General features: G+C 45.9%; 1 protein-coding gene across 1 annotated transcript in view; it reads right to left on the minus strand.

Annotated features, from left to right (window-relative positions):
• Positions 1-13,072: 13,072 nt before the first annotated feature.
• The window catches only part of WLS (Wnt ligand secretion mediator), a 106,476-nt gene continuing 96,871 nt past the window's right edge, over positions 13,073-22,677 (minus strand). The window contains exon 12 of the mRNA XM_037145311.2: positions 13,073-13,967. Coding sequence (XP_037001206.2) covers positions 13,858-13,967 — 110 coding nt within the window. The 3' untranslated portion in view covers positions 13,073-13,857. The remainder of the gene's footprint in view (positions 13,968-22,677) is intronic.

Genomic DNA, 22,677 nt, shown 5'->3' on the forward strand with positions numbered 1-22,677 from the left:
GTTCCACTCCTGATCTAGCTGTCCTCTTAGTTTGCTTCTGTTTTAGGTGTGGTTGTTAATAACTGTGAGTTTGTTGTCCTTTCACTGTTCATATTTCTTATCTTCTTTTTCTTAGGTAAGTCCCTTTAACATTTCATAAAATAAGGACTTGGTGATGATGAACTCCTTGAACTTGACCTTATCTGAGAAGCAATTTATCTGCCCTTCCATTCTCAATGAAAGCTTTGCTGGATAGAGCAGTCTTTAATGTAGGTCCTTGACTTTCATGACTTAGAATACTTCTTTCCAGCCCCTTCTTGCCTGTAAGGTCTCTTTTGAGAAATCAGCTGACAGTCTGATGGGAACTCCTTTGTAGGTGACTGTCCCCTTATCTCTTGCTGCTTCTAGGATTCTCTCCTTCATTTGAATCTTGGCTAATATAATGATGATGTGCCTTGGTGTGTTCCTCCTTGGGTCCAACTTCTTTGGGACTCTCTGAGCTCCCTGGACTTCCTGGAAGTCTATTTCCTTTGTCAGACTGGGGAAGTTCTCCTTTATTATTTGTTCAAATAAGTTTTCCACTTGTTGCTCTTCCTCTTCCCCTTCTGGTACCCCTATAATTTGGATGTTGGAATGTTTAAAGATGTCCTGGAGGTTCCTAAGCCTCTCCTCATTTTTTTGAATTCTTGTTTCTTCATTCTTTTTTGTTTGGTCATTTTTTTCTTCCTTCTGGTCCACTCCCTTGATTTGAGTCCCACTTTCCTTTCCATCACTATTGGTTTCCTGTGCATTTCCCTTCATTTCAATTAGTTTAGATTTCATTGGTAATTTGTGACTAAAATCAACCAATTCTGTGAGCATCCTGATCACCAGTATTTTGAACTGTGCATCTGAAAGATTAGCTATCTCTTGGTCGCTTAGATTTATTGCCTCTGGGGCTTTGAGCTATTCTTGAGCCATAATGTTTTGGTCTGTTCACACCTGTTATGTATGAGGGAGGGTGGGTGCCTTAGATGTTCACCAGGACAGGGCCACCCAGGTCGCTGGGTTGTGACACTGTATGTTGGTGTGGGGTCAGAGAGGGGCAATGGCATTTGTTCTGCTCTTGCTCAGATTTCTGTTCCCTCTGTCACTTCCCACAAGCAAATTGGGCCCTTCTAGTGCTGGTTCCCAGGTGTGTGGGCTTGTGCACCCTCCAGGACCCTGTAGGACTCTCCAATGAACTCTCAACCCTGAAAGTCTTTCTAATTGGTGCTTTCAGGCTCTAATTCCCATCACTGGGGCCCTAGCCTGAGCGGTCTGTCTCACTGCTCTCTACTTGGTTTATCTGCGCATGAATGTGACCGCGGTCAGCCAGCCGCCGCGCGCCCTTACTGGGTCTGCCTGTTGCCACCTCATGCCTGGGATCTGCCAACCGCCACTGGCGCTCCTGGGTCGGTCTGGCCAATTTTTCCTGTGAGACACTGCTCCACCACTGACTCCGCCCCTCTTACCAGTCTGGCTGAATGGTTCATTGTTGTCGGACTTCTATACAGTTCAATTTTCTGTGTTTTGGCTGCATTTTTGTTACTAAAACTTTGTTGTCTTTAAACTTGGTTGTGCAAGGAGGCACAATGTTTCCACCTACGCCTCCATCTTGGCTGGAAGTCCTCTATTCCCCTCCTCTTTAAGTCCTCAGTTATTGACCTAGTTCACTTGTCCAGCCCCCACATACTGTAGTGGTAATTCAGATCACACCATTTCTCTGTCTAAACCCTAAGACTAAGTCTTATGGCTCTTGATGTCACATTAGTACCCTTTTCATTCCAGCTCACAGGTGCACGGGGCTTATTTCCTGTGTTTCCATTCCTGCGTGTCAGTGAGTCCTGATGAGGAGACTTATTTAAACATTCTCCATCCTTCACTTCCTCTGTGATTTCTGTACTTCTCTTCCCTTTGCCCTTTGGCCTAGGTGAACTCTTACTTCTTTTTAAGGTCTATGTCAGGCCCTTTCCCCATTTCCTCGGGAGAACCTCCCTCTCCAACCTCTGGGACAAGAGATCACTTGTCATGTATTAAGTTCATCTCCCCTTCCAGACTGCAGGATACAAGCTACCTTTAATTCCTGGCACAATTGTGATTGATCAGAAGTGAGTGTTGAGTGGATTAGTTCATACATCATCAGGTGTTCATCAGGATTGTAAAAGGCCTGAAAGAACAGGCAAAGCCAAAGAATTTCCTTCTGTCCCTGTTCACTGTGCTTTTAGCCAAAATCGGGCGAGGGCGGTGGGGAGTGGATGATGGGTGCTGAGTGGGTGAGTTAAACAGACCATAACCCAGAACTCCAGGCATCAGTGTCTAAAAACCAAGATACTCCTAAGTTGTTTTTGATACCAGCAAGAACACATTCATATTGCTTCAACATTTAAAATTCATTTCCATATGTATTAACTGATTTAATTAGCACTGGTACCTCACCACGCAGTTAAACTTTATGAAGGCCAGCTTGTAGGTGAGGAAACGTTATGGGAGAAACTCAGTTCACCTTTCCCATGCAGTAAAGAATTACAGATCAGCGAGTCCATTAGCATGCATGCAGGGTTTATCAGAGATATGATCTCATGGAAGAGAATGGGCCTTGCTGAGGAAGGGGAGAAGGGCAAGAGCAGGGGTGGCAGAGCATCAGACCCTCTCCTCCGAGGATTTATATAGTTGGCCTGATGGGGCGAAGAAATTACATGTTGCTTGACAGGTAATATGTGGGCCCTTTCAAGCCTTTCAGACCTTGGGATGAAAGCACGGTTTCAAAAGCTTTCTTTCCCAGATACTGGAAATGATACATAGAATTTCAAGGACTTCTCTTCTCCTGTGATAGTGTGGTGTTTTCTCCAATGTTGGAACACCTGGCAATATTACCAGACCAGGCTCAGGGCTGTTGATTTAGTGGGTGAGACATGTCTCCCTCCTCCTCTCTGCCTTGGTTTGCTATCTATCCTACCTAACATGCCCCCACTCAAACATTTGGAACCCAAATCTCTGGAGGTATTGGGGCAACGACCACTCTGGCTGCTTCCCATTGTACAGAGTTGTTGGGCCTTCTTTGGGTTCCATCTGCTTGCTAGCTATATGTCAGGGGAGGTGTCCTTCCACTGGCCCATGATGGAAGTCTGGAGCCAGTAGTCCCAGAGGTCGATAGTTGTTCATGACAATCATTTATAGCTTTATAGCCTCTACTCTAGGAGAGATGAATTTAGTTATTAAGCTGATTAACATGGGTCCAAATAGTAATATTACTAGTATAATTAATAATGGTGTTGCAAAGGGAAGAAGTAAAGACATAAGCCATGAATGAGTCCCAAAAAGATGTTAAAGTTTTGATCCTGGATGTGGATTCAAGGGTACATTGGATGTTTTGCTGGACTAGTCCTGATTTGCTAACTTAGAAGCAACACTCTTCCTTGAGGCATAAATATGTTCCTCCCGCTGAGGCTGTGAGGAGGTCTGATGCCCTTTGATTTGGGAGGGCAACTGCAGCTAATGAGTCCAGTTGTCTTGGAGTGCTGCAAATGTCTCCCCTATTTTAGTTAATGACTCGGACATTTCCTTTGATAGATGGTGGTGGATTCCTCATGAAGCACCCCCTGACACTGCTCCTGTGGCAGAGAGGATCCCGATAATTGATGTTAGAGGAATAAGGGGACCAGCCCTTCTGAAAAGATGCCCTTGTCCTCCTAAAGGGAATGGGAGGGAGGCGTTTTCCCAATTTATGGAAACACCAGAAAGAATATACTGGAAGAGGCGGATTCCCCTTCACTGTGGAGCAAGGTCGAGTACGCCTAGGACCCACAGATCCAACAGAACTGCTGTCAAATGGGTATTTCTGCCAGCAAAGCAATATCTGCCAGCTTAATTGAATGGGTTTCTACAGAGACATAGCTGCCATTGACTAGTTGTTTGGTTCTTGGGTATTTAGTACCATCATAATCCTTGCGCTGCCAGTAAGGCTGTGACCAGGGGGTCTATTATGGGATTGTGGAAACTTGTGCTATTTATAAATTCAGTAAAGACAGAGCCCCTCTTCGGTCCACAATCTATGGTGACTTGAGAGCTGTGTACCAGAGTGACACAGTCCTCTCTTTCCTGTGGGAGGGATTCATTAACTTGATAGGATGGCTTGCCTTGGCTGTAAACTATTTTTGCTAAGTTTTTGTCTAAATGTGGGCTGGGAATAGCTGGCTTTAGAAAGCAGGTATGGGTGAAATTTGTTTCATCCCTCAGATTAGGAATTCCTTCAGAGATATAGGGTATGGCAGTGAGAAAAATTCCACAAGTAGTGTTTGTGAGAGGGAGACCTGGGATTAGAAAATTTTGTCAGCATTTGGCCACCAGCAAGCCCTCCCTCGAGAGCTCCTCCGGGAGCATGACTGACAATGCAGAAGAAATAGGTTACTGAAGGTGGTTTATTACTGTATTTTGCCACGTATAATGTGCACTCGTGTTTTTTGGACCAAACTTTCAGGAAAAAAATCTCTTGTTTTAACTTTTTAATTCAATTATTTATTTATTTATTTGTATTGAGATACTTGGGTTTTTTTGTATTATAAAGGGATTCTAGCATTTATTTTTGAACATATTACGGTATAAGAAATTTTATGTAACAAATAATTACAAAACACAAGAACAGATACAAGCTGCAAGGAATTTTATGTACTGTACCACCCAGCTATAATGTGCATACCAATTTTTCCCTCAAAAATTTGGGCCAAAAAACTGCGCATTATACACAGCAAAATACGGTATGTGAGAATACAGAGGCCCTCTAGGGGAGCATTGACTGCTACTGGAGAAAGTGTTGGTCACTAATTTAGCAAGGTTCTGAGTAGCTATGATGCCCTATGGGCTGGAATGTCCAGTCTTTTTGTCTAGGGTAATGGAGATGTTTCCCTGCTCTTCTGATGTCAAGGGCTGAACACAGCCCCAGCTACAGGTAGAAAGACAAAGCCAACAGAAAGAAGTTAATTTTAAAGAATGGGTCATGTGAGTGGCTAATTCATAGGCAGTTTTAGGTGGAGATTTAGCATCAGTGAAAGTGGGTAAGGAGTAAAATAGGAAGCTACTTATCAGACTCAAGAATGTCCTTTGGAAAAGGAACTTGGGGTCCTCCACCCACTCAGAGGAGTATGTGGTATTGTCCTGCTATTCTGGAAGTCCTGAGGGTTTAGTTGGCTCCTTGCATGGTTTGACTTCAGAGCGATGCATCCAACTGAAGATGCCAGAAACTATGAGGGCTGTTGGAGAAGACATAAGAACAGAGAGGGGTCCTTTCCACAAGGGTCATAGTTGAGAACCTGGGGAACCATCCTTCCAAACTTTACATAAAACCTGGGTTCCCTGGGGATACGATGGGGCAGTGGAGTCCTGGCTAGGTTTTTAAGCTGTAGGCCAAATTCCAGGAGGGTAGCCTGAAACTGAGCCACCATCTGTGCACAAGCTTCTAGGGAGGAAGCCCTCTGTGTCTAGCAAGAGCTCTGAATATAGAAAAGGTCAACCATATAGGACCTCAAAGGGGCTGAAAGTCAAATGGGCCTTGGGGGCCACCCTGGTCCAGAGTAAAGCAACTGGCAAGGCTTCCTTCTAGCTGAGAGAGGTTTCTTGAGTGATTTTTCTTATAGCAGTTTTTAGAAATTGTTCCGCCCTCTCTACCTGTCCCGATGACTGAGGGTGCCAGGCATAGTGGAGTTTGTAGTCTACTCCCAGTGCCTTGAAGGTTGCTGGGACTACAGTGGAAATAAAGGCTGCTTTGTTGGCACTTTGAAGTGAGCTGGGTAACTCAAACCTAGAAATAATTTCATGTAGAAGCTTCTTAACTACTTATGGAGCCCTCTCCACTCAAGTTGAAAAGGCCTCTATGTAACCCATAAAGGTGTCTGCAAAGAATAATAGGTATTTGTGTCCTTGTTAGGGAGCATCTGGGTAAAATCCATTTGCCAGTCCTCCCCTGGATAGGATCCCTTTTGTTGGGCAGGCTGGGCCAGCACTGGCATAAATGCTCCCTGGGGGTTGTGAAGAAGGAAGGTAGGACAAGAGGATATTACTTGATCGACAGCCTTGGACAGCCCCTTTCCTTGAAATTCCCTGCCAATAAGGGTGGCCAAAGATTCCCTTCCCAGGTGAGTTGGTTTGTGGAAGGACTTAATGATTTACCACTGTGTATTTTGGGGTAGAATTAAAATGGTTCCTCCGCTAAGCCATCCTGAAGGGAAAAGTTGAAACACATTCCTGTGTTGCCCAGAGCTGTTCTTCAGTGTGGGATGGAGTGGGTGGGGATGCCTGAGGGATGAGAGCCCCTATAGCACTTTAGCTGCTGGGAACTTGTACCTCCTGAAGGGTGGCTTGTCTGGCAGTGGTGTCTGCCACGCGAATGCCCTTGACTACCTCAGAATCCCCCTTTTGATGTCCCCTACAATGAGTGGCTGATATTTGCTGAAGCCTTTGAAGAGCATCAAGAAGATCTAAGATTTGAGGCCCGTATTTGGTAGGGCGGTCCTTAGTGGTAAGGAAAACCCTCTCCTTCCAGACTGCTACGTGAGCATGCAGGACTTAAGAAAGCATATTTAGAATCTGTGAAAATGTTTGCCCTTTTTTCCTCTTGCTGGTGGAAGTGCTCAGGTAAGAGCTATTAGTTCTGCTAACTGAGCTGAGGAATTGGCAGGTAGTGCTGGTGCCTCTGTCGTCCGGTGGAGAGAAACCACTGTGTATCCTGCCTTTCCTTTTCCCTCTAGAAAAAAACTGTGAACCAGATAATATCTGGGTTGTCTAGAGGCTGACTGGAGAGATCGGGGAGAGGGTTAGAAGACATACATACAATTCCAGAGCAGTAGAATGGCAAGTCCTCCGCTGAATTGGGAGGCAGAGTGGCAGGATTTAAGAAGAGAGAGTGATGTGAGGATTTTCTAAAAGTAAAGCCTGGTATTTTAAGAGTCTATTGTCTGAGAGCCAGCAGTGGCCCTTCGTCTGCAGGGGTTCTGGGACTCGATGACTAGTCTGTACCCGGACCAGAGCCCCAGGGGTCGGTCTGAAGGCCTCCTCTAAAAGAGGGCGAAGCCCCAACAGTTCAAAAACAAGACAGCCACCCACAGACTGCTAGCCTTTTAGATATGTAGGCCATGGGTTGGTGGGTATTTCCTAGTTTGGGGGTGAGGAACACAAGAGCTACTCCCTCTTTTTCATGTGTACATAGTAGGAAAGGCTGGGAGGGATTTGGGAGTCTTAGGGCCACAGCCTGAGTGAGCAATGTCTTAAACTGATTGAAAGTCTTCTGTTGATTCTGTCCCCATTATAAAGGGACCGAATCTTCCCAGCCCTTGAGACTATGGTAAAGGGGCTGTGCAAGGAAGCCATGATTAGGTATGAACCTTCTGCAATACCCAGTTAAACCGAGAAAGGACCTCAGTTCTTTCCAAGTGCTGAGCGATGGCCTGGACTCTGTCTGGGGAAAGGCCACGCTTCCTAGGAGCAAGGACCAAGCCTAAATAGTGTACTTCCTGTCTGACTAGCTGAGCCTTAGACTTGGAAACCTTATGTCCTCGTGTAGCCAAGAAATTTAATGTCTGAGCAGTATGTAAAACAGACAGTTTCTGGTTCAGGGAATAAACGAATAGATCACTACATACTGAAGTAATGCCCTGTTCTCTAGCTGTAAGTCAAGTCCTCAGCAAGAACCTGACTGAATGAATAAACGGGGCTCTCTCTGACCCCCTGGGGTAGAACAGTCAAAGACAGTTGTTGGGACTGCCCCTGAGGGAACGTCTATTCAAAGGCAAAAAGAAATTGGGACTTTATGTCCAGTGGGATAGGAAAGAATGCATCCTTTAGATCTAAATCAGTAAACCACATGGGAATTGTCCTCAGGACAGTGTATGGGTTGGGACCAGCAGGGTACAGCAGAACCACTGCTTCATTAATGATTCTCGAATCTTGGACTAATCTATCAAAGTTGTCCTTTTCCAAGACCACTAATATAGGAGGGTTACCAGGGGAACTTGTGGGTTTAAGTAGCCCGTGAGAAAGAAATTCAGAAACTACAGGCTGAAGCCCAGCCTTTGCCTTGGGTCTCAGTGGGTACTGCTTCTTGGTGGGGAAACTCTGAGGGACCTTATGGCTAATGAAGACTGGCATAGCATTTTTAGCCTGGCCAGGAACTCCGGTATCCCAGGCCGCTGGGTCAATTTGTCTCTCCCATGTGGGGAAGCAAGTGTTTATATGGTTTTCAATTTGTGTAACTAACATGTGGAGAGGTGGTCTTAAGGCAGGATTCCCTCCTATAACTATTTTAGTCCCTAACAGTTGGAGAAGACCCCTCCCGAGGAGGGCACTTGGGCATTCAGGGATGACATAATGGAATGAGTGAAATAGTATTTGTCCCAGAGGCAGCCCCAAGGAGGAGGGGAGTTCTTAGTGTGGGGCTTCCCTGGCACACCCTGAACAGTGCAGGACTGGGGGGAGAGGCCCCTGGAGAAGGCAATAAGGTCAGAGTAGGTGGCCCCTGTGTCTAATAACAAGGTTATTGTCCTACCTGCCACATCCATGCATACCCCAGGCTCCAGTGCAGTGATGGCAACCTCTTGAGGTGGGGCCGACTGGGGTGGGCAGCTTCAGTCTCGAGTTACCATCTGCAAGGCGGGGGTCCCTTCAGCCCCAGGGACAGAGGGCTGCCCCCTGGCCTGTAGTCCTGCACTTGTACAGGGCTCTGGAGGAGACTTTTCATGATTAGGGCACTCCTTTGCCCGATTCTCCTTCTCCCAGCACACACGACACTTGGTGTCATTTGGAGCAGGCTGTGCAGGGCTCGCAGGGTATGGCTGTGAATGCCCCGCAAGCGCGGCCGAAGCTTGGGCCTGCCTAGTCCCTGTCTGTTTGTCCTCCTCCTGAGCCCTGGCTTCTCACGGTCGTGGGCTCAGGTCGTGGGCCTTATCAAAGGCTGTGTTGGCTGCAGTCAGCATTTTGTCCGAGGAAACCCCAGATCCCTGGAGAAGATCTTGTAATTGAGTCAGAAGCTGATTGAGTTAAAAATGTATCCTTTAATCTCACTTGTTCTTCATAAGACTCTAAATCCTGGTTAGTATGCTTGATGAGAGCTCCTCTCAGCCTTTCTAGGAAAGTGATACGTTTGCCATCTGGGCCCTGGTTGACAGCAGACACCTTGGAGTAATTAATGGCCTGTTGGTGACCTGCCTTGAGTCCAGCCTTAATACAAAGAAGGGGTTTCACTCCCACTTTTGAGAATTGCTATTATAATCCCACCCAGGGTTCACAGGTGGAACCCCTGGTTCTCCTATAGGATATTCCTTGTCGGACAGATGTGAATTGTTAGCTAACTTTCGGGCCTCCTTAATTACTTTTTCCTGTTCAGTCTCTGACACAGTCTGTCCCAGAACCACCACTGCATCTTCCCAGGCAAGTTCGTGTGCCAAAGTAGGGTGCTGCAAAGTGTCTCTGCACTTGTCCAAATTGTCCAAGTCATTCCCTGGTCATCTCTGATTGGCCTGAACTCAACAAGGGAGAAAGGTCTGTGTGTCAGCTGGGGGCTGGATTCTCCTGCCACTTCTATTAAGGGTAAGGGCTGAGTAGGCAGGGCAATTTTAGGGGCGGGAAAAGTAGGGGCCAGCGATTGTGCTGAGGACCCTGGGCATGGGGTAGTGAGAAAGGCTGAGAAAGGGCCTTCTGTGCGGTCTCTTGGGCTGGGACTGGTTCCATGAGCATCTAGGAATTGAAGGATGAATCAGGAAGTGCAGCATTTATAGGACTGAGTGTATACTTTTTGCATAAATCACTATGGCCCCTCAAATAGAAAAATGCTTGGGTATAAGAAATCTCTGACCACTTTCCAAGACATTTACAAAAGAGACTAAGTTGTAGAATTGTATTATAGTTTAGGGTCCCATATAGTGGCCAAACTTCCCCATCTCCTAGCTGATGCTGGAGCCAACCTGTATTACAAAAAAAAGGTCAGTCGGTCTTTCTTTAAATTTTAAGGATCAAACTGCAACCAATTAGAAAGCATACAGCTTAATGGGGTACCAGCAGAAATGGACTCTTGATTCCCCATCTAGAAAAGGGTAAAACACGGTGCCCAGTGAAGAGACGTAGGCAATAGCTAGCCGGGCTCTTTTTCTAAGGGGTTGAGAAAGAGCAGTAGTAGTTCCTGCATCCTTCTGGGAGCTAAAGAGGCTTAGCAGAGAGTTGAGAGGTTAAACACTGACAGCTATTACCCATGAGCAGCTGGGAAGCAAGTAGTGTGTTCTACCTTGAGTGCCCCACCCTGTGCTCTGCTCCCAGCAGAGGATGGATAGAAAAAACAAACAAAAACACAAAATGATAGAGATATTAGGCTCAGCCCTCAGGCAGCGGCTGAAAAGTGGCCTGAATGACCTTTTTTCCTCTGCTTGGGAAAGGCAGGCACCCCGGAGTTTTTGCAACCAGTGATGACTTTGAGTAGTGAGTTAACAAAGCTCTTGTCCCCAGGACTTACTCGTTGCCCCAGTCTAGAATTTACAGTGTTCCAAAAATTTATTTCCTTATTTTTCTTTCTGAGTTCTACAGTCTAGGAGGGGTTGAGATTTCCCCCCTTTGTACCATTGTTCTGTTAACGTGGACACAGTGGGGCCAAGCCCAATTTGAAGCTGAAGTTGAATGCAGGGACTGGGTTAGGCAGGTAAGGAACAGCGTCACCCCCTGCTAGGCAATAGTAATCAAAAGACATGGCCTTAGGGGACTAGATGGCCTGGGGCTGGAAAACAAACACCGCAATTACTTTGTAAAGCAGATAGACCTGGGTGTGGTAGAGATGTAAATGGCCTGGCCAGAGAAAGAGGGGAAAATACTTCAGAGTGAGGCAAATTCCAACAAAGTTTGGCCTAGTTAAGAGAACAGGTCCTGAAAAAGCCAGCACTTTCCATTACAGGCTAAACTCGTGCTTTCTCCTCTGGAGAATTAAACCTAAGTGGGGAATGCGCCACAGGGGTGGGAGTGTGGCTGCTTTTACAGTGTGCCTCTGGATTGTGTGGACTTCTGCTCGTGGCTGGGGGGAGACCTAATGTTTTTGGCCTAGTCCATAACCCAGCTCATTCCCATGGGTGTCTTTCTTTGCAGCGAGCACCCTGGTGACTTTTAAATGCTCCATCCGTGCCCTCAGGGTGTGGCAATTTCTCGAGAGCCAGAGCTAGAGCGCTAGACCTTCACCTGGCAAAAGTAACACTGCCCCTCCTTGCAGCTCCTGCAAGTGGTATTCGGATACAAATTGAGTTGCTAGAAGCCACCTGGGGAAGACAGCGATGCTGCAAATTTATAACAGGCCAATGATTTAAACTGAATTTTCTGTTGGCGAGGTTTAGAGGCAGAAAAGGCTACGGAACCCAAGTAGTAGGTCAAAGTGTGCTGTTTATGAGCAGGGCTCCCAAAGGCCATTACCTCTTTGGTCATCCCTAACTCTTCTGTGCCTTGGTTTTCCCCCATCTAAAACAGCCTGGGGCTGTGGGGGTGGGGGTAGGGCTCTTAGTGCTGAGTGACAAGCCCCTGTTTTTCACATCCTGGAGAAATCAAATTCAAAGTTGCTCTACAGTGATGGGAGTTCCCTCTGAGGCCTCTGCACGTGGATCAGGCTGGACAGAGGAGGTGCCTCTTTAGTCTTTGGAGCTGCGTGAAACCCCAGCACTCATTTCAGATTTCATTGTTTCTACCTCCAAACACAGGCCTGGCACATTTGAATGACCCACTCCCACAGCACAGCATCTCCTTTATCCCAAAGGTGAGAAAGGCAAGAAAACCTTGCAGATGAGACCATACTCACTGCGTTCCAAACAGCTGGAGACAAAGGGTGAGATCCAAGTCAGGATCCCATTCACAGCACCGTTTACTGGAGAAACTCAGTTCTTCTTGCCGATGCAGTAGAGAATTATAGATCAGCAAGTCTACTGGCCTGCATGCAGGGTTTATTGGTAATATGTTCTCATGGAAGGGAATGGGCCTTGATGAGGTCGAGGAGAAAGGCAAAAGCAAGGGGTGGCAAGCACATCAGGTCCTCTCTTCTGAGGACTTACATAGTTGATGGTATAGTGGTGAAAAAGTTACTTATCAATTGATGGGTAAAGGAGGTGCCAGCTTCCCTGGGGGACACAACTACCCAAACTTAGGTATGTGTGGGGGTCTGTTAGCCTGAATCCTTATCTTGCTCCAGACTCTATTTGTTCATCTTGTTGTAAAACAAATATGGCCAGGAGGCAGTTAATTAAACTTGGGGCAGCTACCCAAAGGTATTTGTGGGTTTCTTCCTATAAGCATCAGGGACTGCCTTGTAAAAAAGTGACCAGAGGTAGGCAATTAACGAAAGTTGTTTTACGGGCTTCTTCCTTTGGGCACCTGTGGGCCGATTCCCACCCTTCAGGCCTCGGGATGAAAGCACAGTGTCAAAGGCTTTCTTTGCCACATAGTGGAAATGACGCATAGAATTTCAAAGACTGCCCTCCTCCCGTGTTAGCGTGGTGTTTCTTGTGATGTTGGAATACCTGGCAATATCACCGGACCAGGCTCGGGACTGCTGAGTTAGTGGGTGAGACATGTCTCCCTCCTCCTCCCTGTCATGGTTTGCTATCTATTCTACCTAACAGAAACATCCAGGTCAGGTGTCTTTAACAAGGTGACACTTATAAATAATAGACTTTCAACAGGAAACTGCCTTCTAACCTCAGAGCCAGGATTCTTTCTCTCCTCTGTACCATGTTGCCTTTCCAGTGGCAGAGTTAAAACACAACTGAACAGGCTATTTGAGGGAGTGGGAAGAGAGGGGGAGAGTAATTTGCTTCTAAATCATGTAACTTTTCCCCCTGCCCTTGTGGTCACACATGATAGCTAGGGAGGTTAACCACCCAGTACAAAACGTGTTCCCTATTTCCAGAAATAGATACCGCCCCCAAACACTTTGATTTGATGGCAAAATATTTTAATTTCTCATAAAGCTATTCCCCTCCCCACTCCCTGCCCCAGGGACTTGACATGGGAAGAATCTGTACACATGTGTCCTGGCCAAGCAGGAGGGTGACGTGTGCGTGTACATACATGAATATACATACAGGTTTATTTAAATGATCTACACTTTTGGAGACTGTTTGAAGCATCTTATCAAAAGAAAACACATTTGAAGCAAAAGGTTAAAAACGCTTTTCAGACCCAACCCACATCCAACAGATTGGTTAGTACTGGATATACAGATTTGGTTTCAAAGCTGAAATGCCCCTGGTGTACTAGACCATGAAATTCAGTTATTTTATGTTATGCATAAAAAATAGGGACGCACATCTATCGACAACTTAAATATTAACTCAATAGGCTACCTGGTGATATAAATAGGGAAAAAAGTGGTCATGAAGTAGGAGTGGAAAACTATGACACCAGCCTACCTTGGACTGCAAAGGATGTTAGAAATCTATCCTAGAATCTAAAACAAACAAAAAAAAAGAGTCAAACATTCCACTCCATATAGACCCAGCCTGGCCCAAATCATCCCCCAAGGAGTTTTCTCCCAACACATGAGGTTTACTAACCACCTGCTACAGATGTTACTACGTCACTAATTAACAATGAGCACAGAAAGTGTGTCACACCAGAGGTTTTGTTGTCACATCCAATGAATGCATCAGTGGCTGCAGGACTCTTTCCTCCCAGAGCTATGGTCAGAAGGCAAAGTGACAACATCCACGCCACTGGTCCAAGAAACCACAGCTAAGAAACACGAGCAGTCAAGCATTTTGACTGTCTGCACAGTGAGCGCTCTCTGGCACGATCCCCACTCCAGTTAGAAGGGCTGGAGTGTGGGGGGCAGTCCCAGCCAGGTGCTGTAGCCGTCTACTCCTGGGCTTCCTTGCGGCTCAACTTGTAGATCTCGGTGGGTCCGTCCACGTGGGTGATAGTAGTGGTGAGCTGGAGTTCTTCCCCACTGTGGACCCTCAGATCGCCTGAAACAGGGTTTTTGTTGTTAGACACGTGCAGGTAGGAAGGAGAAGAAAGCTGGCTCATCTCAGTAACCACCGCCCAGTGCCTCTTCCACATTCTGAGCTGATAGAGAAAACCTGGGCACAAACGCCTAGGGCTCACACCCAACCTTTTCACTCAGACTTTGCAGTAAATCATCCATTTTGTCTCCCAGGGAAGAGATATTAACGAGAGATGAGTCAGCTTACTGCTTATGTAATTTGTAGTCATTACTAACATTTAATGAGAGCTTACTTGGTGTCTGACGCTATTCTGGATGCTTTATCCTTGGTTGTATTTACCCTCACAGAGCCCTCCAAGGTGTCACCCTGATCATGCCGGCTTTACAGAGGAGGAAACCGGGTGGAAGTAAGGGGACTGCCGCAGGTGATGGAGCAGGTATGCAACTGAGACAGACGAGAGCTGGGCGGAGCAGAGAAGGCTTGTGCTGTGGGCTGAGCCAGCACAACTCGCCTCTCCTGTGAGGGGTGGGGGGTGGGGGCAGGCACGTACTCCATTGCTGTGAATAGTTTGCAAAGTGGCCATGCCACGTGCAGGCAAAGAGGACCCTCCTATTCCCAACAGACCGGGCAGGGCGGGACATGTAATGCATTTTGGAACAATTAGGAGTCTTCTTCTCAAGGAAAAATGGCCAGAAATGCACTCTGAACCTTCCGAATCCCCAGGATTGTGCACACAAGATCAGTGTTTTGCTCACCCCACACACAGGCCCTGCAGGGTGCTTCGTCAGAGCTAGTTCTAAATTTGCATATCTGGGTGAGCTCTCAAAAGTTCAAAGCCAGTTTTGAGAGCTGCAGGTCTGACAGTCATTAACATTTCAAAGACCACCTGGGTAAACCCATTACTACCTCCAAGTGTTTACCTAAGGAATCTCCTTTTGTGAAGACATAGATACTGGAACGTATTCAATTTTCTTCAGGTTTTGAAACAAAGATGTGAATTCTTTAAGCTTAAAGTGTGATTCCAATTAGCAGGCCCTAGAAAATGTGTCTGTTCCTATAGGTCATTTGATGAAACAGCCAAAATTACTTTGGCTTCTTTAGTTAACAGGTACTATATTACAGTACGTGCCTGACACTGTTCTGAACACTTTACAAATATTAACACACTTAATCTTCATACCAGCCCTCTGACAGAAGTGCTGTTGTCGTCGTTTCCATTCTGAGGTGCTGAGGTACAGAGGTAACTGAGGTGCAGAGCGGTGAAGCAACTTGTCCAAGGCCCAGGTAGGTAAATAGTGACTGAGAGTCACAGCACCCGAGCTCTCAACCTCTGGGCAATGCCAATTCTTTGACTCTTTGTAAATAACAGCCAATGAGAAGGCGGTGAAGTTTAAGTTTGAATGTGATGCGTTGCGGTTATAAATCCACACATATAATACACACACACATAATAATTTGGATGAACTATTCAGGATGTTAATTTTGCTTTATGGATCTGATCAAAGAAAATTTAGAGCACACAGTATCCACAGATTGATAGCAAGGACAGCTGCCATGCAAGTCTATTTACCGCATGCACTATCAGGGGCTTAGCAGGCCTTGTATTTCCATATTAGAAGTGAAGACACTGAGGCTCTGATAGGCAGTTACTTTCTCTAATGTGAAGCGGCTTGCTCCCAGCAGAGCTAGGATGAGGAGCCAGTCCTATGCAACTCTGGCTAGCAAAGTCTAGGATTCATGCATAGTTCTATTATACCTCGAAGGCCAACTGTTTCCCCTTAGGGAATGGATGTGGGAATATGGCAGTAACATAGCAGGAGTGGGGATCCCTCCATTTGTCTCCAAATTCTATCAACCCCCTACTCCTGCCAAGGTCTTGCTCCATCTGTTCTCCTCCTCCCCTCTCAGCAACTGCTGCGCAGTGCGTAAACACGTTCAAAGGCTCTTCCCTTCCAAGACAAAAAAAACCCTTCCAAAAATGTGATATGTTTCATACTTTGGAGAAGTGTAAAAAAATTAATTAAGGAAGGAAAAGGATTTTTCAGTTTTCAGGAAGTTTCTTTCTCTCGTTATAATGTCAATTCATCTCAGCTAATTAACAGTAAGATAAAGGCTTGTTTCTTTCTAACCATTGTGAAATGAGACCAATCTCTGGCATGGGATTTAATCTCAAAGGACTACCGATGGTCCATATTTTCGGTATGATGGCCACAGGTAAGTGTTGATGCAGCTGCTGCTTGATTCCAACTGCCCGAAATGCAGACCGGTGCCCAGAGACCTGCGTAGACTGAACTGTATGAGTCAATGATAAGCACAGCTTCTGAAAACAGGCGCCATTTCAATGACAGTTATTTGTGACTGTTTTAGTGAAAAGAAGGATAATTCTGAGATTGTTTCACAGAATCTGAGAGGTTGGCAGTCTTCTAATATCAATGAGGGCTACCCAATTCTTTCCTAATAACCACTATGACAAATGAACACCCCATTACCCGGATATGGAAGCCAGAGAGGTCCTACACCACGAGTTCATATTTGCTTCTTACACAGTATGCACTAGAGCCAGGCTCCAAACCATCTGTGTCTACCAACAAAGCTTTTGTTCTTTCCACGTAACTTCTTGACTTCATTCTTTTCTGTGGATTTTTTTTTCTAGTCCCATACTGACTACCTTCCCATTCACCTTCAAAGCTAAGCTCAAATGATAACTCTCTATAATGAAGTCCCTGATTCACAGCAGAATGAAAAAATCAAAGAGAGTATAGTATTTGTGAAGCAAAATAATTTCAATGCAAATACTGTTGCTTACTCCAAGGTTACATCTGTCCTATATTTGGGGTGTTAATAAAACAGTGCATATTAGGTCTTATACATTTTTTTCCCTTTTCTGAAGAATGTAAATACCCAGCACAGGATCTGGTTTGGTAAGTGCTCATTAAAACACCCACCAAGATTTGTCTGGTATAGGCCAGTCTCTCTCCTCCCTCCCTGCTCTATTCCACATGGCGAGGTCCAGGCCAGTGCACCAGTACTGGGGTTCCCCACTGGGGCTTAGGGACAAACTCTCAGCTAGCAAACAGGTCTGCCTTGGGATGATTCCGCTTTTGTGATCCCTTCTGGGGGATGGGACAGAGTGGCCTCATTGGGACAGGGTTCAGAAATCATGGGGCCAGCCATCTCTCAGTCCCTTTCCATCATTCAAGGTAGTTTATACCAGGTGTTGGGTGAGGCATTTCCCACCTACCTCACAGCACCTCCAGACACCAAACACCTCCTCCTATTGAGGAGGGCACAATAAAGCCTAGAAGTTTGGAGTGAACTCTTAGTGCTGTGGCTGAATTGCGTTCCCCACCCCATAATCATTGCTCGAAGTCCCAATTCCCAATACCACAGAATGTGATTCTGTTTGGAGACAGGTTCTTTAAAGAGGTCATTACATTAGCAGGAAGTATTGGGTTGGGCCCTAGTCCAATAGAACCAGAGGCTTTCGAAGAAAGAGTTTGGATATGGACACACCTGGAGGGAAGGCCATGTGAAGACACAGGGAAAAGACAGCCCACCTACGAGCCAGAGAAGCCTCAGAAGAAACTAACTCTGCTGGTACCTCGATCTTGGACTTCTAGCCTCCAGATTTGTGATAAAATAAATATGTTTCTGTTATTTAAGCCACGTATCCTGTAGCATGTACTTGTTACGGCAGCCCCGCCCAACTAATGCCTTTAAGAAACAGAAAGGCGCTGTTAAGAAGGTGAATGAGGTACCTCCTATCATAGTGGATGACAATACTACTAAGGCTCAGAAAATACAACTTTAAGTGCTCGGGCAAGGAAAAATTAAGTCACTGGTAGGCCAGTGGCTCTGGGAGAGGCAAAGCTAGCGGAGGCCTGAGGCTAGTGATGGCCTGTCACCAAAGTGCCATCTTCCCGAGGGAATGGGAAAAGGCTGGGAGCAGCCCTGATGGTAAGACCAATTCTGTGACCGATGTCAGGAGAAGCCAGGCTGGCCTTGGGTGAGTCATCTAACAGGCAGCCACAGGAAAGACCTCAATAAAAGGCAGCCGCTGTTACAGCCTTAGAACTCAAACCAAACGTTTATTGAGGCAACAAAACCCAAAGCCACCTCCCCTGTGAGGCAAGCAGCATGAGACCTCGGAAGCCCCCTTAAGTAAAACTGTCGCAGCATGGTAGCTAGCTACCAAGACGTGGGACTCAGAGCGGCTGCTGTGACTTCCAGCAGCATGAGTGTGTCTGACAGAAGACATTTAGCGTGAATAGAAATAGAAAGGAACCAGTTGGCAATTAGAGCGTCTCCTGTTCCCTTCGTCATAGTCATCCAGTCAAGAATTCCATCTCTTGCTTTTTTCCTAAAACCTTCTAACAAGAATTCTCTAGATGAAAGAACACAAGAACGAAAGCTATTATCAAGAATCGTCTGACTTCATAAGTGGCACCAACTTTCTCTCCCCACGTGAACTGGTGGCTTTGGGAGTTGTCGTGCATACAGGGCATCGGGTGTTGCGCCCCTGGGAGACGGTGCCATCCCTCTGAGCTAAGGGCTAACTAACATCAGCTGAAATTCATTTCTGCCTGGGACAACATCCAGAATGATTCACAAATTGTTATGGAAACAGGTAAAAAGAACAACTTTAATCAAAAGGCAGCAAGGGAAGAGCAGAAAATGTGAACCGCCCTAGCAAGAAAGAGGTCTAAAATATATTTGTTAAAGTTATCTCTCTATATCTATCTATCTATCTATCTATCCACACTATCTATCCACACATACACACACATGAAGTGATTACATAAGCATGTATACACACACATGCACACACGTATAAGACGGTGAATGTGGATCTGATAGCACCACTGCGACTGTGGTAAGTCAACCAGCAAGAAGGGAGCCAGAGTCCCACAGCCCTGCAGCACCAATCAGCTACTGAAAACATGAAAATATTCTGGCTGGAGCTGTCCTACCACATCCCGTGCCTCAGGAGGCAGCCAAGGAAGTCTTAATGTCCCATCCCAAGCTTCTGGCTCCCTGAGAACAAGGACTTGTCTTTGTTACTCCTTTGGGCTCCTTATCGCTCCATCTTATCAAACCTAGCACAGTGTTAAGTGCTGAGCTACTCAGTAGCTTCTAAGGGTCACTTTCCAACCCACACAATAAAAGACAAATGAATACATGAGAGAAAATGCTCTTTGGAAACCAACCCTCTCTTGAACCTGCTGTCTGCTTTGTTTCTCTGTGTTCATTCCTTGACCAAAAGGGAGAAGCAAAAGCCTACGCTCTCTGCTCCCACCTCCTTCCTACTACTTCCTCCTGACATATTTCCAAACAAAACAACACTTCTCAGTGGCTGTTTCTTTTCCAGGAGTCTATCTTTTTCCAGAGGTCTATCCAGGATCCATCTCAGAAGGCAAGAAGCATGACACACCTGTGATTCATTCCCCATGGCAAGAGATCTGAATTTTTTGCTCTGGACCTTAAAAGCAAGGAGTAGGGGGAAGAGTCCAAGCCCATTTAAAAATAAAAACTTTCCATGAGAAGGAGAAGGAACATGAAAAACCTGGGGCAGGGAGAGAAGTGCCAGAGAATTTAAAACTACAGTATATGCCCCTAAAGTTCATTTTCTAGATTTCCATGTAATATTCCAAACTAGCCTTTCTGGGGAGCTTCAACATCTTGGCCAATGTGCCGGAGTACCTGGGATACATTGTGTGGTTTGGTGGCAGATGAGATGAACAGTGAAAGGAGCAGAGAAGAAAGACTATCAGAACTGAACCTGAAGCAGACCGTTCCAAATGCACACAGGTCACGGCAGCACGCAGGGACAAAGGTACAACCAGCTGCCAAGGATACAGCCAGCTCGCCAGTGTTTGGAAACCCCATGGGCTGCTCTGAAGTCATAACTGATCATGTCCCCATCACAGAACTGCTAAATTGTGTGACTTTTTGTGCTTATGATCAGAACAAGGTCCCAAGACAGTCTTCCCACTAAACTGGAATGTTTTTCAACAGGTGCCCTATAGGTATTAGGGGCGGGGCAGTTCTTTACTACAGACTGTTTTGCTCAATGCAGGGCATTTAACATGCCTAGAGTCTGGTCACTAAATGCCAGGGGCATGTCCCAGTCACAGTGAATACCTAAAACAACCATGAGCATGTTCAAACACCACTCGGTAAAAGATTCAGGGAAGATCACCTGAGAACTAGTTTTTAAACTTTCTGTGAAATTGCAGTTCAAACTGTCTTCAACAATAACAAAAAATATTATGGGAAATAGATCAAGCGCTATTAACTGCAAGGTTTCAGGCCTAAGAGGATAGCGGTTGTACAGGGAAAGAAGTCCTAATGGGAGCTGCTTATCACCTGGCTACCGCTCCAGCATCTGACCCAACAGGGTGGCAGGCGGCCATCCTGTCTCTGCAGGGCTGGCTACAGCTCTGGCCTCCGTCCATGTGCTTGAATGTGCTGGAGCTGCCCAAATTCTCACCAGTGTTTGGAAACCCCTTACCTGTGACAGAATCACTCCCTGGGCTGCCACTTTACAACAGAAGATGCTCTTGTGCCCCTTCCTTGCTATCAGGAAGAAAGAAAACCATAGAATTCATGGTGCCATAAGACTCTAAAAGATTGCGTACAATCGGGAGGTGTGATGCACAGAGAAGTAAAGCAGTTGGCCTACAGTCCCACAGCAAAAACAGCCAGGAAAGTTCATGTGCTATAGCACAGGTCCGTGCTCAACAAGTGTTACCCATTAGAATGACCTTCCCACATTCCAGGAAATCCAACAAATACTTTTCGTGGAAATTCCCTGGAAGGCAGGAGCTCTATCTTTTAGATTCCTACTTAATAATCTCAAGTCAAGGACAGGTCCACGTGGTTTCCGTCGAAGTCCAACAGGATGACCATGAAATGAAATCACAATTCTTGTTCACAAGCCCAGAATCCCTTCCCGCTGGCATGATGGGGTCCACTGCTGGAGAGGCTACATGCTTCCATATTCCATGCACATAGTAAAACACTGAGTGCTGGCAGCGCAAAGGACGCAGCAGAAAGTGAAGGCCCCCTAATTCATGAGCTTTCTAGAGAGACTGTCAATCAAACCCAGAGTTGGGCAGGTCAGTCAAAATTCTTCACTCTTGCCCAGGATCCATGGCCAGAGGTAAACCCAATACTGAATGTGACAAGAAGTCAAGGAATAGGCCCTGGCTGGTGTGGCTCAGTGGATTGAGCACCCGCCTGCGAACCAAAGGGGTACTGGTTGGATTCCCAGTCAGGGCACATGCCTGGGGTGCAGGCCAGGTCCCCAGTGTGGGGCATGTGACAGGCAATCACGCATTGATGTTTCTCTCCCTCTCTTTCTCCCTCCCTTCCCCTCTGGTCTAATAAAAATAAATAAATAAAATCTTTAAAGGAAAAGAAAATAAGTCAAGGAATAGGAAGGAAGGCAGGCTGATGTCTAGGACACTCTTGCACAGAAGTGTCAGGGGTCATAGACACTGACTGTCAGAGACATGACAGCTGAGACCATTCCTCTATCAGGCAAACTGACCACATCTACACATTGAATGTCAGGTGAAAAGTGTAATCCTTTCCCTCAGGGCTGTTCCTTAGAGCACTAGTTCCAAAAGACACGGTGCCTAGAAAAAGGGCCAAATGATTTAACAGTTTTGGGAAATGCTCTTACCTCTACTCAGTATAAAGACTTATAGTACATACTAATGTTCTAAAGGTAGTAAGATGTCTTTAACAAAAACCTCATCGATGCTGATTAAAAACCCAGTGATTATCAAACTTATTTGACTCCTAAAACCTATTAACATCCCCTGGCCATAATATTCTATTGAATGTAATTTGCTGAACTCCAACTGGTATGATCAAAAAAATGTTTCAGGATGGAGGGAGCATTTTGAATGTGTCCAAAAGATGGGTAGGGTTCTATTACCCCCAGATGGAGGCAGGATATGCATCTATTAATTCACCACACACTCACTGAGCACTTCCTACAAGCAAAGCCAACCCTCTGTGCCATGGTGGACAGGCAGATCCAGAAGCAGACCCTGGCGTGAGTCAGAGTATGGGGCACTGACTCTGCCTTCAGAAAGAGCATCTTACATTTGGAGAATAGCAAGCACATAGCTAGGGTAAAGCAGATGTGAAAAAGATATAAAAGAATAAGGGTGGAACCAACAAACAGTATAGAGTCAAGTAACCAAAGCAAAAGGAGATATCAGAACAGTTTACCAGGCCACCAATTCCAAGTTGACAGTGCTGCCTTAGACAGTGATATCCACTTCTGTCCGCCATGGCTGATACAAAACCCTCAGGCAAGCCCTTCCCCTCTCTGGGCCTCAGTTTTCTCATCTACAAAATTACCAGACTGGGTAAGTTGTCTAAGGCTCCTTGTAGCATCAACATCTGAAAGAGCACATACCAGCACTTAGGGAGAGAAAGGCTGTGAGGACCAGAGAACAGCAATTAGTTTGAACACACGTCCAAACTAAAGAGTGAGCAGGAGAAAAATAAAGCCAGCTCCGTCTTCAGCTCTCAGGGCCTAGTCCCATTCTACCTAATATCAGAGGATCATGCTTCTGAAACTAGAAAAATGAATGTGGTATACTTTTCAACAGTCAGTTTTGTTCAAAAAATTGAGGAAAGCAAATTTAATTTTTTTTTGCTAAAACTGGGGCATATTTTGGATTAGAATATAATGTTTCCAATGTATTTTAAA

This window comes from Artibeus jamaicensis, unplaced genomic scaffold (assembly GCF_021234435.1).
Source record: "Artibeus jamaicensis isolate MK-2021 breed Jamaican fruit bat unplaced genomic scaffold, CSHL_Jam_final scaffold_1019, whole genome shotgun sequence".
NCBI classification, from domain to species: domain Eukaryota; kingdom Metazoa; phylum Chordata; class Mammalia; order Chiroptera; family Phyllostomidae; genus Artibeus; species Artibeus jamaicensis.